General features: G+C 34.7%; 2 protein-coding genes across 4 annotated transcripts; one reads left to right on the top strand and one right to left on the bottom strand.

Moving 5' to 3' along the window:
- Positions 1-375: 375 nt before the first annotated feature.
- On the bottom strand, positions 376-10,884 carry LOC106180089 (polycystin-2). Of its 3 annotated transcripts, XM_013563978.3 has the most exons (15): positions 10,421-10,884; positions 8,545-8,664; positions 7,018-7,148; positions 6,502-6,755; positions 6,014-6,238; positions 5,586-5,748; positions 5,214-5,450; positions 4,726-4,907; positions 4,198-4,417; positions 3,821-3,954; positions 3,497-3,614; positions 3,024-3,266; positions 2,566-2,733; positions 2,302-2,323; positions 376-1,373 (listed from the first exon to the last, which is right to left on the bottom strand). In XM_013563978.3, exons 1-14 carry the CDS (start codon positions 10,740-10,742, stop codon positions 2,312-2,314), a joined length of 2,529 nt encoding a protein of 842 aa, XP_013419432.1. In that variant the 5' UTR covers positions 10,743-10,884; the 3' UTR covers positions 376-1,373; positions 2,302-2,311. The 3 variants fall into 3 exon arrangements, with proteins under 3 accessions (XP_013419432.1, XP_013419431.1, XP_013419430.1); XM_013563977.3 differs by lacking the exons at positions 2,302-2,323; positions 8,545-8,664 and adding an exon at positions 8,927-9,040; XM_013563976.3 differs by lacking the exon at positions 2,302-2,323.
- Positions 10,885-12,887: 2,003 nt separating this feature from the next.
- LOC106180065 (uncharacterized) lies at positions 12,888-16,427 on the top strand. The gene is made up of 3 exons (XM_013563935.2): positions 12,888-13,076; positions 14,135-15,539; positions 15,918-16,427. The coding sequence occupies exons 1-3, from the start codon at positions 13,040-13,042 to the stop codon at positions 16,006-16,008; spliced, it is 1,533 nt and encodes a 510-aa protein (XP_013419389.2). The 5' UTR covers positions 12,888-13,039; the 3' UTR covers positions 16,009-16,427.
- Positions 16,428-16,530: the final 103 nt, after the last annotated feature.

The raw sequence follows: 16,530 nt of genomic DNA, 5'->3' as shown, positions 1-16,530 counted from the left end.
TAATTTATTTTTTTACTTCATAAAATTTATTAGATAGTTATTATATTATCATTTTAGTTTTTCTTTTCTCACATCGTAAAAAGCAATTTATATATTTTCAAATCTTAGAAAATGTGAAAATGTTACCAAAAGCCAATTCGACACTGTCGAGCGTATTAATGACCAAGATAAAGTTTAGACGCTCGCACATTTCTCCTTTGGAGACTTAACCGTCGTAAATCCGATATTAAAAAGTGGTAGGCCTACCATTTTGCCTAAACACATGGTAGGTATCTGCCAAAATCTTAAATAAATCAATAAATTTCAGAGTTAAATATCTAAGGGAGTTCGACTAAATCATCACAAACAAACAAACAAATAAAAAACTCTTTCAAATAATTTTAATTGCTTTTATTGCTGCAGAAAACAGGAAAAGCAAAGTGCATCATATACAAAGTACCCGAAGGACCGAAACAGTAAGAATTAGAACAGAAGAATAGTGTCATTTATTTTGCGAAATTTACAACTCGACCTCAATATATAGACATACCAGTTAGGAACCTGTTGCAGTAACTCGCTATGAAGCGCTGCTAATCTTTACCATTCACTTTCTTACGTTAAAACCTGACAAGTAAATGCAGTGTAGAACAAAATAATATTTTTAGACACCACTCATTAAATAATTGCCCTACAAGTAATATCACATTATCTCACATTGATAAGCATGTCTTTGAAGACATTTGTAAATATATACGAGAAGCCTATTAACGACTCAAAAATAGATATATCACTAGTATAGATACAAATCCAACATAAGACTTGCACATCGGCAGAGTATTTCATGTTTTTTCGATGAGACAAATAAATATGGATACAGTAATTGTTTATAAATAATGCACGACCAGACAGTTACGTTTCTCCAGCAAATTAAACGCATTTCAGACCGGCTGAAAAACGCTCATTTCTCAATAAATAATTAACCCTGCTTCACTCCCAGTCACGCGCAATGCAGACTTCTTTTCTTTTTAAGTAGATGCTGTTTTGAAGTGACATTGACCATTGCACATTGTTGCATTTCATTCTGGCTACTCTGATGAAAAGACGTTCAAGATGTCAACAGTCCATGTCAAGGAAAAGTTTTGATAAATAACGCTATATTTTGCCATTTACGTATTTTTCTTTCGCATCACGAAGGGTGGTCGTGAAGGTCACGCTCTCAGACAGTGCGTGGCAAAAGGTAGTTCTTGACACTTGAAGTTTCCCCGGACGGATTATTTAATTGAAATTGAACGAAAACAGAATCTCAATAATAACTGGTTGGTACCGGTAGGCATCTGCCGTATATGCCGATTTCACACTGGACTTGAATCTTTTCTGTTTTGGTAAACCCGATCCTGAAAAGAAAAGTCAGAATATCAAAGAAATAAATAAGACTGCTCAGACAAACGAACAAGCTCTCATGGGTGAATGGTTCGTTTATTTACCAATTGAGCTTGATAAAATTCGAATTGTTGTGGCTGGCGACATAACGTATCGTTCAGCTAAACTTATTATTCAACTTTTGCCACCTTTCTCATCTCAAGGTGAAACGTCAAAACAGGGTTGTTTTTAAGTCTGTACAGATTTTATTTTGTAAAGCTAACAGAGGATATTTTCATAGCGATTTTATAAATGTCATCTAAGATTTACACAGTGAAAATAATTCATTTCGTTGATTTTGCCGATCGAATTTAAAATCGCTACCTTGTCTGCAAATGTGTCTCGACTTTTTTATTTAATGATTTCCCTAGGGGCGGTTTAATCAATACCAACTGAAAGCACTGTTTATACCTGTCCAAAACAGTTTACACTTCAATTATGTTCCACTGGGCGTGACACAATTGAGATTGATTAATCGAACTAGTCATTCAAGCATTTACGTCAGAGTATAAATTTCAACATGAAAGAATGAGCACTACACAATGAATCAAGGGAAAGCGCAGTCTCTTTTCTGGCAGTGTTAACTGACTGAAAAAAGGGAGAACTGAACGAACACCAATCGTAGCCCAAACAGAAACACGCGAAAAGTTTACAAGATTAAACGGCGTTCAACCAAAACAGACTCCTTGGCGCAAGGCGGGTGTTTTTAAATGATACTTTAAAGTCGATTTAAAATATAACGAATAGCTTAAAATCACAAGCAAAAATTGCTATTTTGCATTTTAAAAACAAATTAATCAATCACAACGAATTTTAAAAAAGTTAACTGAAGAAAAAATAAACCAAAGAAAACTATAGACAACAACAAATATTCAAATAGGTATAACGTTCAGATCAGCATACCTTTTCATGTTTAGAAGTCCGACTGTTAGCAAACAAAGTATAAAAACATTACAATGTCATCATTTTAAACCATTTGAAAAATGTTACCTCTCACATCAGATCACGTGACCATTATAAATAACAAAAGTTAACTAAATTTTCATATTTCTGGCATTACAAGAAGATAATACTTGAACTGCAATAATTACAAAAATACCCTATGTATTTTATCCATTACTTTAATTTTAAGTCTTGTTTTCAAAATATTTATTTAACAATGCTTACCCCAACATATCCTGATGAAGGTGGTCTTGAGCTAGCTGTCCGAGATCTGTCCGAGCCCGAGGAGGCACCTGTGCTGTTGGTCTCTATATCTTGGTCCCATTTGTCTAATTCGTCCCTCACTAGTCTTTCCATTTGGTCTCGCTTTTCTTCATCATCAAGACCGTCAGCCTTTAAAGATGATTAGAAAATGTGTTTCTTTATCTGTAGTTTTAATTTTCTTTTTCAAAATGGTGGTTAATTGGTTGTATAAAGAATATAAATACTCAAGGCCAGGCACTAATAATGGGAAGGAAATGACCTTAAAATGCACATTTGTTTATTATTTCTTTCTGTTTTTTTTATGAAAAAAGTGAATTTTTAAAATCCGTGGAATACAGTATTTTATGCCATTATTTCTCCTCCTGTTTCATAATGATCTCATTTCACTGAAATCTTTCAGAAATATCATTAACACACACCTCTGTGATACTGTCCAATATTTTTGCCATTGTTTCTCTTCGTTTTAATTTGGCCTTTTCCATGGCTTCTAACTTGACTAAGACTGCATCTATTTTTGAAACAATGCTGCCAATGGAGTGCTCCATTCTGTCTACTCTGCGCTGTAGGACACTGAATTCTTCAACTGTCACGCCCATTTTTCGACCTGCCTGTGCCATTTCTTTGTCTTTTTCGATTTCATTTTCTTCTTCATCAAGTTTGGCCTAGAATAAATTTTCAAGAGAAAAATAATTTCCCTGTGTTACTGAATAAGAGGACTAAAAAGCATGGTTATTGATAAAATTTTCATCAATCAAACAACAATAATCAACCATCAATTAAACAACAATCAAACAAAATTAGACAAGCCAGTTAAATTATTTGCCAATTTAAAGATATGATGAATTAAGGTTTTTTATCTTGTTAATTTTTTCTTTTACAATTATATGCTTACTTTCTGGCCTTCAAGTTCAACTGCCATCTGTTTTTGCTCGGACTCATCCAAAGTACGGTCACCATCTACATCATACTTCGCGAACAGTGCTTCAATTTCAGTGTCAGCATAACCACGCCTAGAAATAAGATTTTTGAAAAAGATTATTTTTGAAATATTAACAGCAGAAATTGGTTCCTTTAATCCCAAGATCTATTTCTATTTTTGTGCATATATAATCAACAACATTCAATTGAACTGTTAAAATACTAACAGATGATGTCAAATGGCTTCTAAAACTCGATAAAGAGTAAATGAAAAAAGACATAATGAAACAATACCCACTTCTTCAACTCAGTACGCCACTCATCAAAGTCAACCACCATGTCATTATCCATGTCGGCACTAGCCAGAGCCTTCTGAATGTCCACAATCTTGTCACGCTTGAAATTCAACTTGTCCATCATCTTCTGGTAGCCCTGTAAATTTAAAATAAATTATATACAATAATCGCATTTATGGTATCATCTTTAAAATGCACAAGTTAATAATTTTATAAAGTTTATGTTATACATAGTTTATCAAAAAACAAAAGTTTACTACTTGAATAACTGCTCTGGTTATTCCAATCTTAGGAGCCTTTACTACTTTCAAGCCAGCATTAAACCAAATATTTCTTAAAGTTCATTTAACATATTTTTAAAGTTTTTCTTCTACCTTACCTTCTTGAAGTAGTCAGTCATCTCAAAGTCATTCTTCTGCAAAGCTATGTCAGACTTGACATCAGCGTAAGTGTCATTGATGATGGCCAGGAACATGTTCAACAGGATGAGAAACACGAAGAACACATAGCAGAAGAAGTAGAGGGGGCCAAGGAATTTGTCGAAGTCCTGCAGGGAATTGAAGTCAAAGTCTCCAAGAATGATACGGAACAGAGTGAACCTGAAACAGCATATGTCGTTTGTTAATATAAATGTTTTTCATTGCCAAATCACTTCATTGCTTTCAAATTGTCTTCATATATTCAATTTTATATTCTTAAATTCAAACATGCATATCAACACAATTAGTTTTGTTACTACTTTGACTTTTGTTTAAAGATGTTAAAGAAAACAGGCATGATGTTACAAGAATGTCTTCAAATTACAAAACAAATCTGATTAAAAGACTACTCATCTCCCAAAAATACATATATACAGTGTAATTGACATACAAACATCTTTAATCTAATGGTCTCTTAACTAACTTACACAGCGTTCCAGAAGTTGCTGAAGTCTCTGATCACTGCTCCAAACACGAGCACACCAAGCTGGGCAAAGGCAAAGAACATGATGCAGAACATGACCAAGAATCCAGCCAAGTCACCAGCACACCGTGAGAGGGTGGAGGACAGTTGGGTCATGGTCTTGTTGAAGCTGATGTACTTGAAAACCTGAAATAAAAATTGTAAAACATAAATTGAAGTTGCAACATTTTTGGGCATGATTAGATCAATACTCAATTTACATAAAAAAATCCAATATTAATAATTTCAACTTATTTTGAGTATTTAATTATTACATTTTTTTTTCAATTTAATCAATTCATAATTTCATAATTTTCAAAACAAAATAAGTCAAAATAAAAAAGAAAAGTGTCCCTGAATATGACCCGCTGCTATAAAACACACTCATTTTCTAATTTAAAAATTTCTGTATAAAATAGTACAGCATCCCTATTCACATTTTCCAATATTTACCTTCACCCAGGCAAAGAACACTGCAACAGCCACGGCACTGTTGAACTGCATCTGCCAGAAACTGAGGAACTCAAAGTCAGGGAATTCCTCAGGGTTTTCCAGCAGCTTCTCCAGCATGGTGTCCACAGCAATGGTACGGTAGATACTGAAGGCAATACACACAGAGGAGATCACCAGCACCAGGATGTCAACTACATTCCAGAAGTGTTTGAAGTACTCCACTTTGTGTTTCTTGATCTGTAATTTAAAAAACTTTTGTTAAATGCAAACTTTCAAGGTTTGTTTTATGATACTAGTAAAATATCATTTGGGCATAAAAAGTCATCATACCTACATGTTTTAACATTTAAAGTATTCAAAATTTTACTTCACCTCCAAAACCTCCTCAATGATGTAGTAAATGATGAAGAGAATGAAGATACATTCGCAAGCCATGACAAAGTAGTCTCCCACTGACACGTAGCGAATAAGTTTGATGGTACGGAATGACCAGGAGGACAGGGCACCACCAGTGGCAGGATACTCAACCAGAAGTCTGGAAAATGTGTTAAAATATATCATGAAATAACATCAAAAAGGGTGAATTAGTTAAATCAATTAAAAATAAAATTAATAATAATGATTATAACTCTAATAGATTATATATATTATTTTTAAGATTTTGATATAGCCTATACCCTAAGTCACATAATTTGCCACTGTATCATGTATTTATTCAAGGAGTTCATTACTCAATGAATTTATCTATGCTTTTCAATTTCATTTAACTTTTCATATCCAATGAAAAAAATGGCAATCACCTGATGACACAGAACAAATTGATGTTGGCATTGTAGACAGTGAAATCAGTGAAAACTGCCCTGGTTCCACGAGTCAACCACAGGTTTTGCTTCAGGTCATCAACGATGGCCAGGGATTTGGCTTTGGTTGTGGACAGCTTCTGGACATAGCCACCACCTTCATAGCGGGTCAAGATGCCATAATGGCCTGAGCCATCAAGCTGTTCAGAGGTTTGGTAGGACCAACTGAAAATAGGGCTCTAACAGTTAGCAACATATCTATACATGAAAGGGATATATTATAAACTTTACTTTACTTCAAAAAGTAAAATCTAATTTTCTTACCCTTTGCAGATATTCTCAAAATTTTAGTTTAAAATCAGTTGCATGTGGTGCTACATCAGTTGGTACTAAATCTTTTATTAAATGTTAAAAAAGCTTTGATAATAGTAAATAAATTAAATACACTTTCATAATCAACTTTCACAAAAATATAATTTTGAACCTACGCAGTTCCATTTGCCTTCCCAAAGGTTGACTTGTCCTCATCTCCTGAAGCATATGGTCCATAGCAATCATCGATAACATGTCCAAAGTTTGATTCCACTTTGCAGGAGCCATTCTTAACCTTCAGCTGACGGATACGAGGGACACCAAGCAATTTGTTTTCGTAGAAAATAAAGCCGAGTTCATCCTGTGACACGTTGCGGTTGTTGTACCATGTTTCCCAGTACAGTCCATCCATGAGAGGGCCACGAGCGAACTTAATTTAAGAGACAGTGTCATAAAATTACCTCTGTTGGCTGCAACTTTCTTATTGAAATGAAATAACAAAATTCATGTTCTTTATGAATTTACCATTCAAAAAAAGAACAAAAAAAATTCTAGTTTTGAGTAATTTGCCACAGATATTTAACTGCAATATGCTTAAAATAAAGCAATACAAGATTTTTTTTTTAATGCATTACATTTACTAGAAAAAAGTATTAATTTTGATAAAATACACATTGGAAAATATTTCTAACCTGCCAGTAGTCTCCAAGGTTGCTAATTGATCGAAAGGTCTGTCCATTAGAATTAAAGCTGTTGTCCAAGAAGAGCTCACTCATTACCTTGGTGTAGTAGTACATGTTGGAGCTGGTCATGCCAAAGGTTACTAACAGAAAATAGAATTTTAGATTAAAAAAATATTAAGTTAACACTGTGTTAAATTACCATCTTTGTAATTAATATTGGTAAAACTAGATAAATCTTCCACTAATTTTTATTTAATCTAATATCCAAAAATTGTATTTATTTTAGATCCTAGTTTAAAAGGAAAAAGCAGAGCACAATCAATAATATTTTATTTAATTCATCAGTCTGATATCAGTGCATATATTTGGTACACTTTTCTATAACTTGGGTCAAGCACCAACAGCTTTGGGACCATTCTTTCATTTAATAAAGTAGGCCTTCAGTTTCCACAAACTTGGTATGCTTGAGTTTATTTTGCCAAAAGCCTGGATGGGGTAACTGCATAACAGTTCCACATAGTAATGCCAAAGCAAACATTTCAATAATAAGAATCTGATTATGTAATGAGGTCTATGGTCTCTATATCCAACAAATAACCCTTTTATTTCCAGGCTTGTGCAGTACAATGTATACAGTACTAAATTCAAGAAAATATTACATGTGAAATAACAATTTTTAGTTTGGAGAAAAATGATCATGTAGTAATGGGATTTTCAAGAAGTGTTCACTTTTTTAATGGAAATCTTAAAAGTCCAGTCTTCAAGGTGCTGAAGCTTAGAATCTTTTGGTTGAAAAGTGAATATCTAAAGGGCAAAGTTGCACTTCCTGCCAAGTCAAGTGGATACAAATGCATTTACATATCAATTAGTGACCTACTGGCATTAATGTTGGACACACCACACAAAGAAAGAGTCTATGAAAAAACAGTATGAAAAATCTCTACAAATCACAAAAAAGTGTCCAAGAGAAGGTGGAAAATTTAGTAAGTAAAACATTAACTTTATTATGTTTTTGTTGTTTTATAACGTATTCAAAGAAAAAATGTCAATTTCTGATCTCACTTCTGTAAAAATGATTCCTAATTTTCTACACCACTCAAATTCATCACAAGTTCAGTTGTATGTGCTAAATGCATTGCATACTCAAATACTCAATGCATTATTTAGTACTCTCTTTCTATTACATTATCGAATGGCAATCAAATGTTGTGAACCGGACAAAAAATCAATGTATGAATGAATCTTGATGGATAACATTTCAAAGGAGCAATTCATGATTATGGGTTGGGAAGAGCAAAAAAAAAAAATCAATTCAACAGGTAAAATCAAACATTTCAAAGTCTCATACAAAGGTGAGATCAATAAAATGTACTGCATTTCTTAATTACTATTTATCTCATCAATATCTTTTCATTTATTCAGCATTTTTTCTATATCCTTTAAAAATTATTCCCCAACCAATTTAAAGTGAATATAATATATCTTGAGGCATAAAAATATATTATATTAAAACGGATATATAATCTGAATACTTACAAACCATCAGAATGACCAAGAAGAGAATATACACTATCAGCTCTCTCAGGGTGGTTTTAATGTAAAGTTCCTGATTTTTTGTAGACTCTTCAAACTGCAATTGTCTAGTAGCCCACATTGCTGGAAGAAGTTATAGTTAGAAAAGTAAGACAAACTCACTGCAAACTGAGATGATTCACACTTTACTTACCACGCTGAGTGCTGGGTGCCACAGGAAACAGCTAGGGAGGTCATATCTACATGTGCCAACTGATGAAAAAGGGTGTTTTATATTTTCTAAATAGATGCTCAGCAAGTCAATGTCAGAGCACTCCAAAACCAACCAGAACCAAACCAAACCAAACCTAAAATCTAAAGAAAGCCAGTGCACACATGTACTTACTAACACATAACACCACCAAAAAGAGAAGATAAATAATCAGCTCTTTTAGGGTGGTTTTGATGTAGAGATCTTTATTGCCTGATGCATCCACAGTCTCTCTGGTTCTCCACAGTGCTAAATGTGCAGAAATGAATATATAATACGTGACTGTGACAAACATTTAATTAAAGTAAATAATATTGAAATTAAAGTGAAACTGACATAATGCATACAACATAAGATAATCAGTAGTTCCCATATGAAGTGAATGTTTTTGAAGAAAAAAATATTTGCAAATATTTTATACCAATAAACAAACCTCATTTAAAATATTATGAATAAAATACGAAATAATAATAATAATAATATGGAATAAGATAATTAGATTCAAAACTTAATGAGGGCAGCTGAAAGGCAAATGTTGCCAACCAAACACATGATTAGGCATAATTAATTTTCAACATCAGTGAAACAATAAATGAAAGCTCACTGATATACAAAACTGCTCTATAAAAATATGCAAATGGGTGAGATTATTTTTTTCTCCTTGAATTTTTATTAGTACATAAATGTGCATTGCAATTTTTTAAGAAAATTATCTTCAACCATAACAAAAATGCAATTTTATTTAATTTGTAAAGTCTTAGATAAAAATGCTTAGTTTAAAAAAGTATCCATATTGTCGGTTATGTCAACCTCATTAACATATAATTTTTTTAATTTCTAAAGTTTAAAAACTTTAAAACTCTCACTGATCAATACATATATTATTGAATACATGTATCATTCTGAATCATCCAACAACACACAATGAATATTGCCTTTTGTTTCTTTATGTACAAAGTATAACATATACAACATTACATCTTCATAAACCCGTTTAAAATCTGTTGCTTTATTTCCTTAAGTTTAGTAATGGCTGTCTAGTAGAATGTTTTGAGGTTGCATTGTGCAGCATTCAAGCTCTCACTTATCCTAAATAACATTCAAAAAGCTACAAAAACAGGGAACTGAACGGATAAAAAATCTAAATGCCATGTTTTCTTTTTTATACATCATCAAATAAAATTAGTGTCTTTACAGTTGTACAAATTTAGAGATCCACCAAAATGAATGTTATCTGAACGGGCAAATCTTTGGAAGAATTAATATGCACGTAAATGGTCCGTTTACTTATATCAAAACGATACAGACAGCGATATAAATTGTGAACTGGGTTGAACTGAAATCCTTTCAGTCTCGCTGTTTTTCTTGCCTTATACACACAACAAATGAATGTTTTATTATGCCAGGTTATTTTACCAAGAAAACTGAACGTTTCCGGAATGACTGACGTTTACACTGTAAATAGTTAAGAAACGGGGTCTCGCCTCATAGCCATTTAAGTGCTTAAACACTCTACAAATTTATTCAAACTCTTAAAATTTATATTCTGCTTAAGAGCAGTGTTAAATATATATACATATTTCCAAGTTTAAGTAACACCAAAGCAATGATACAGATAATTCCACTTACATCGTATTCCACCCAAGAACTTTCCACAGCAACCGGAGGGTGGGGCGGCCTCTTCGGCTTTCTTCTTCTCATCCATGCTGGTATCGGTGGGGAACAGATCATCGGTGGTTTCAATACGTCCGACTTCTTCTTCCTCGCGGTAGCTGCGCGCAGAGGAGGGTCGGTCAAACCCCATGTTGTCCATGCCTCCATCTTCATCCCATGCGCTCTTACGGGAGCGGGCACTGTCGGGTCGTCCGACGATGCGATCCATTTCAGCTTCGTCAGCTTCTGTCAAGTTACTGTTTGAGCCACGGGGGCTTCTTTTCGACTTGGCACTCATTTGGTCGTTATCTTAATTTTCTTCCCGAAAAAGACTTTCTTGAAGTCACGCAAGATGGGAATACAAGAAGTAATTTGGACCCGACTCCAACTAACCTGCCTCACGAAATGCCGAGGCTTGTTGATATCGATTATTTTGCGTCCCAGCGGTACGGATAGAAAAGAGCGCCCTCTGCAGGGTCCTCCATAGAAAGGGTTGATGAAAAGGTGTTTATTGATTTCAGCCGGCCACCAGTGGTATGCAGTCAGACAAGAAGTGAGATCTACATGTAATTTAGTTTAAGACGCACATTTAGAAACTTTGATTTACTGGGAATGATGTCTTATTTTGCAAGTCTCATTTTCTAAAAGTGAAATAAAGCTGTCTAGGCTACTCGTCGATGGTGTCATACCCAGGTTGCGCCGGTAGATTTGCCGGAAAACAAAATCGATCCTGCCTTTGAATTTTTAATGGAACTCAGGTAGAATGACTGAATTGCATGATAACTTTATCAGTTTGCGCCATTGACTTTTTGCAACGTGCGCAAACAGGGGGATCGATAACTTCATTTCTTTTCCCGTCAATTTTACCGTTATCACTCTTAAATTTCGTGCACAAGAAAAAAAGTTGCAAACTTCGAAGGATCTGGCATTTCTTATTAAATCTTCCGTAGAAAAGATAAGTGAATCCTCTGGTTCATATAGAACTTATTAATTTAAATACAATGATTATGTGCTACAAGACAAATAGGCCTATAATGTGAAGGGTACAGGTTTGGAATCATCACTTCGTAACAGTTCTACTATTGATCTTTGTGACGGTGCGTCACATTTTATTTTAGTCATCTATTAATATAGTCTTTTCTTATTCCAAATAGTATCATAAAATGCCAGAGAAACAAATACTTTTTTGGAAAGAATTATTCAGAATCAGACATATTTTCCGTCGGAAAACGTGTCCACTATCACAATATGGGTCCTAAGTTTAAAAATAAGCTATCCACGATTGCAACTGCCCCACTTATCTCTCCCGATTCAATACTTAATAAACGATAAAACCCATCAAATAAAAGTACCTTCTGAAATGTACGGGAAGACATGACAGTCTAAATGTTACGGGAAACATTCAGGACTAAATTATTATATTAAAGTGGTATTAAACATCAAATCAAAAGCCCAGGGACGGGTCAAGCAATGGTTCGTGTGTAGAAGAAATTGCCTTTTTTTCATGGGAAAATTCGATTTTGGTGAGAAAATCCCGAATAGGATCGCTTAAGTCAGGGACTGACTACTTTTTTTATTCTATACAAAATTTACGTTAGGCTTTATCAGAGTTTTTGGGGTTGAGTAAATGCCCCTTTCCAGACTAAATGAACTAAATGGTACTGATAACGCTTTACCTCGAGACACCCTTCTTTCTGTATGTCCGGAAAATGAAACCTTATATTATATTATATTATATAGATGAAAAGCTGGTGAATGAATTTCGGTGAACGAGATATACATGCAATGTCATGATAATGAGAAACGGGACCCTAAAAATTCATAAAAATAAATAAGGTAAAAAAAAAAAAAAAAATCAAAGACGCCCTCTGATTCCTTTATTGACATCCAAGGTATTCAATGATACTAAATAAAAAACTTTATTAAAACTGTAATTTTTTAACTCTTCCTACACTATCGTTGTTTCTTAAAGTTGGATTTATTTGTACTTTCATAATTTACCGTGGTACAGTAGGCCTACACATTTTAATGAATTTCTATACTAAAACACCGAATCCTCTTCATTGCTAAGATCTGGCCAGCTCAATTAGTCCCTTTCAATATGATAAGTGAAATGAAAACTAACATATTACAGATTTTGTTACTTTTCAGAGAAACTTTCAATGTCAAAAACCCAATGAATACTGGAAAACGTCTTTCGCCCACCAGAGTGGACGAGTGAACGAGTTGTTTATTCGAATACCATCGCCCTCTTTTGGCTGCATACGACACTACTGTACATCACCAACATATATGTATACATGTACATTACCTGAAGGTACTTATTAACGTCACAAAATCATTTTCTGTTTAATATATAACGGCATGGTGTCAATAAACATTAGTGCCGCGTGCATTATAATAAGGTTTCTTTGTATAAAGATTAATGTGTGACCTCTGCATGCATGTGAATAGTAGCGTTATGTGTCCTTGTCATGCCTTGTCTCGCTTATCTGTAAAAGTAGGACAAAGCAGATAACATATTGGTCCTACAACTTTACAGTGTTTTAACAAGCATAAGGACATGCAAGCAAGTTATAGGACACACGTCGTAAAATGGGAGTCGAAATGTATGTCGTATTGCTAAGTCTAGGTAAGAAGTTTTAGTTTTTACTACATCTGTAACAGAGCGGGACTCTGTCATTCACTTTTAAATTTAGTTCACGTAACTTGAACTGTTCTTTGCCCCCGCCCCCTATCCCCCTTTGCCTATCATGGTCCGTATAAGTTGACGCTGGAAATGAAAACGAAAAAAAAAAAAAAAGAAAAGAAAAAAGTGTGATAGCCTTATTTTAGCAAAACCGATGCTCGAGAGTTAAAAACAAAGTTTACAAATTTAAAGTGCTAAGGGTAACGATAGTATGGGGTATTTGGTGGTATGCGAGACACGGATGTCATCATGTAAATAACTTAAACTCCCAAACTTGCGGTTTTTATTTAAAATCTTGTTAAGCACTTAGGTAAAAGACAAGATTATTAACGCGCCTTATATTATAAACAGTCAACCAAAAGGGAAAGTGAAAGTGATTTGGCACTTATGTGAAGTACAAAGGAAGGTCCCAACTCGACTTACCTTTCCTTTTCAGGGATGAAACTGCCATTTAGTGAAAAAGTCGGAAAATATGGAGTGGGGACCGCCGGGGGGGGGGGGGGGGGGACATTTTAGACTCCCAAAAAGTCGGAGGTCCTCCGATAGTCGGGAAATCTCATCTCCGTGTGATGCTAGTAAGGCCTGCCGGACAAAACACAGTGCCACTTCACAATAGTGTAATCGAGGTCCCACCTGGGCCCAAGATGTAATAAAGGTCTTGAAAAAAGTATATATTTATTAATTTTCCCCTGATAGATCCAAGATAAGAAGGAGAGAGGGGAGGGTCAGGGGACTCCTAATTCCCCATCCACTTTCCCCAAAAAGACAGGAAATAGGAGTGCTACAGATTTATATTGCAGAATTTCAGGAATTTAATTTTTTAGATAGATCCTAGCTTAAAGTTTCATAAAAGGGGTAGTCATCAAAGAAAGTGCAAAAAGTAAGAAATCGGGTTTTACTTATCAAAAATATTTCTCAGAAAATGCAGTAAACATGTAATTTACTTACTCATTCACTAATTATCTTTTGTTCATATTTAATTAACCTCTTTCCTTTTTCAGTTTTAGTAAGTTGCCAGGTTGGGACAAATGCATTTTCTCCAGAGCTAAATACCAGTCCATTACCACACCTTACAACCTCAATTAAAATAAACAATGATAGTTCTAGTAATGCTTCAGCCTCATCAACTGTATCAACATCTTCAACAATGCCTCCTAGTATCAGTTCATCTTCCAAAGTGATGACAAAAGTGACACCTATAAAGACTGAACCACCAAAGACATCACCTGTGACTAGCACACAGTCTATGACAGACTCAAAGGTACCCACAATAACAACTAAAGTCTCGACCTCTACAACATCAATGACTGCGTCAACTGGAATCACCGAGACACCTTCTGTGACTCAACTTGGGTCCACCACAACATTGGTGACACCAACAGTGACAGCAAAGAAGGTGACAAATGAAAAGGGGACATCACCGGATATAAATACAAGCTCAGAAAAAAGTTTAAGAACAACACCAGGTACTACAACAGCAGGTAGCAGTCCTAGTATGCAGGATAACAGTACACAAACAACTGCATTACCAGAGGAACCTACATCATTATCAGTGTCTACATCAAAGTTTCTGTCAAAATTAACAACTTCATTTAAGGTTAATTCATCAACAAGGGCAATGCAAACTAAAACAGCAGCAGAGACAACTGCAGTTATAACCACAGTAACTTCAAATCCTACATCTTCCAACGATTCGGCAAAAACCCTTACTCCCACTGTGGTTGGTACAACATCTGTTTCATCCTTACAATCAACTTCAGCATCAATACAAGATGGTACAACTACTTCAACAAGCACTACATACATGGACTTGAGTACATATATTTCAACATCTACTGGTGCCAAAAGCACTGTCAACCCTGGTGTAGATTTAACAACTGTTTTAACTGCCACAAGCAACACTAGTACCAGTGAGACAGCTTCCGTGACTTCTACTACTGAAGCCATGTTTACAGGCTCAACAAAGAAGCCTATTCCTGACAGTGGCAGAGCTACCATGACAACTGAGCAGTCCATTACTACAAGTCAGACATCACCAGACACAAACACAACAGGTACAACAGCAACACCTGTACCCATTTCTACATTATCAACTATAGATAACAATGTCAGCATCACTGTCACTGGTACTATAATTACAACAGTAACTGAGAATCCGCCTAGTATTGCCAGTAGTACCATTGGTATCAGCAAGGAAACGGTACCAGTAACAATAACAACTGGAAGGAACATGCAAACATCCCCTGAATCCATTGTTACAACAAGTTTATCCAAGGACATAACAACTCACATTGCACAGAAAGATACAGAAAAGCCATCAGGAAACAATGTGGGACTGGCAGTGGGCCTAGGAGTTGGCCTGCCTGTGCTTTTAATCATTGTTATTGTAATTTTCCTGTGGATGAGGTAAGATGAAAATAACTGTAGAATATATGATATTAGATGACTTGTAGTTTATTCTTTACACACATTTTCATGCCAAATACTACATGCAACATTTATATCAAACAGATTGTTGAAGCACATTTCTTGGCTTTAAACAGTTGTCTGCTGCATACATAGAAGTTATAGTCTCATACTAAAATCTGATGCCATTGTACTTTTCGGAACTGTTTTTACCGAGAAAATAACACTGCATATGTTGGTAAAACTTACATAAAATTCTAAAAATATTTATTAAATTGTTAAACATTGTTAAATTGACCTGTCTGATTACCCTTTGTTCTGTTTAATGATAATTAACCCTATGATAAGACTACCTTGATCTCCTTTTCCTTTTTTCAGAAAGCGTCATGTCAAAGGATATCGATACATTACCCTGGACGACTTTGGAAGCTGGAGCTCATATGGCAATCCCACCTATGAAGTTGCTTGACCGGATTGTTTAAATGGAAAAAAAATTAAATTTGTACAATGTTAACAATGGAATTGATGTGTTATCACAAATATTTAATTTTTTCAGATGTGAACCTGGGTATTTGAAAAAACACTGGACATTCATCGTGATGATAAGTGCTGGGGTGGGTGGTACATGTAGGGTAGGTTTACCCTCTACCAGGGCGACCGATTGATTTTCCATAGATATGTCTCTAGATGGTAGAGGGTAGGGTAAGTTTTTAAAAATGCCAGTTGCAATAGGTTGCAATCGTCTTCTGCCTGAACAGGCTGTCCAAATGAATTTTTAAAAAAGGGGGAATTCTGCAGAAAAAGCTAATGTCTGTTTTTTATTTGTTAAGTAAAAGCATAATATTTGAGAAGTATGTTTTCAATAAAATGCAGTGTTTTTCTCGTTTAGTAGTAGTTCAGTTTCTGGCTGATGTTTGTGAAAAAAATTAACTGTAAATTTTAAAAATTAATTCTTTTTTATTCTACTGCTTTATTTAGCTGTGGAAATGTT

This window comes from Lingula anatina, chromosome 2 (genome assembly GCF_051362555.1).
Source record: "Lingula anatina isolate TDL-2025a chromosome 2, LinAna3.0, whole genome shotgun sequence".
Lineage (NCBI taxonomy): Eukaryota > Metazoa > Brachiopoda > Lingulata > Lingulida > Lingulidae > Lingula > Lingula anatina.
The sequence above is the reverse complement of the archived record's forward strand: the minus strand, read 5'-3'. Positions and strand labels throughout refer to the sequence as shown.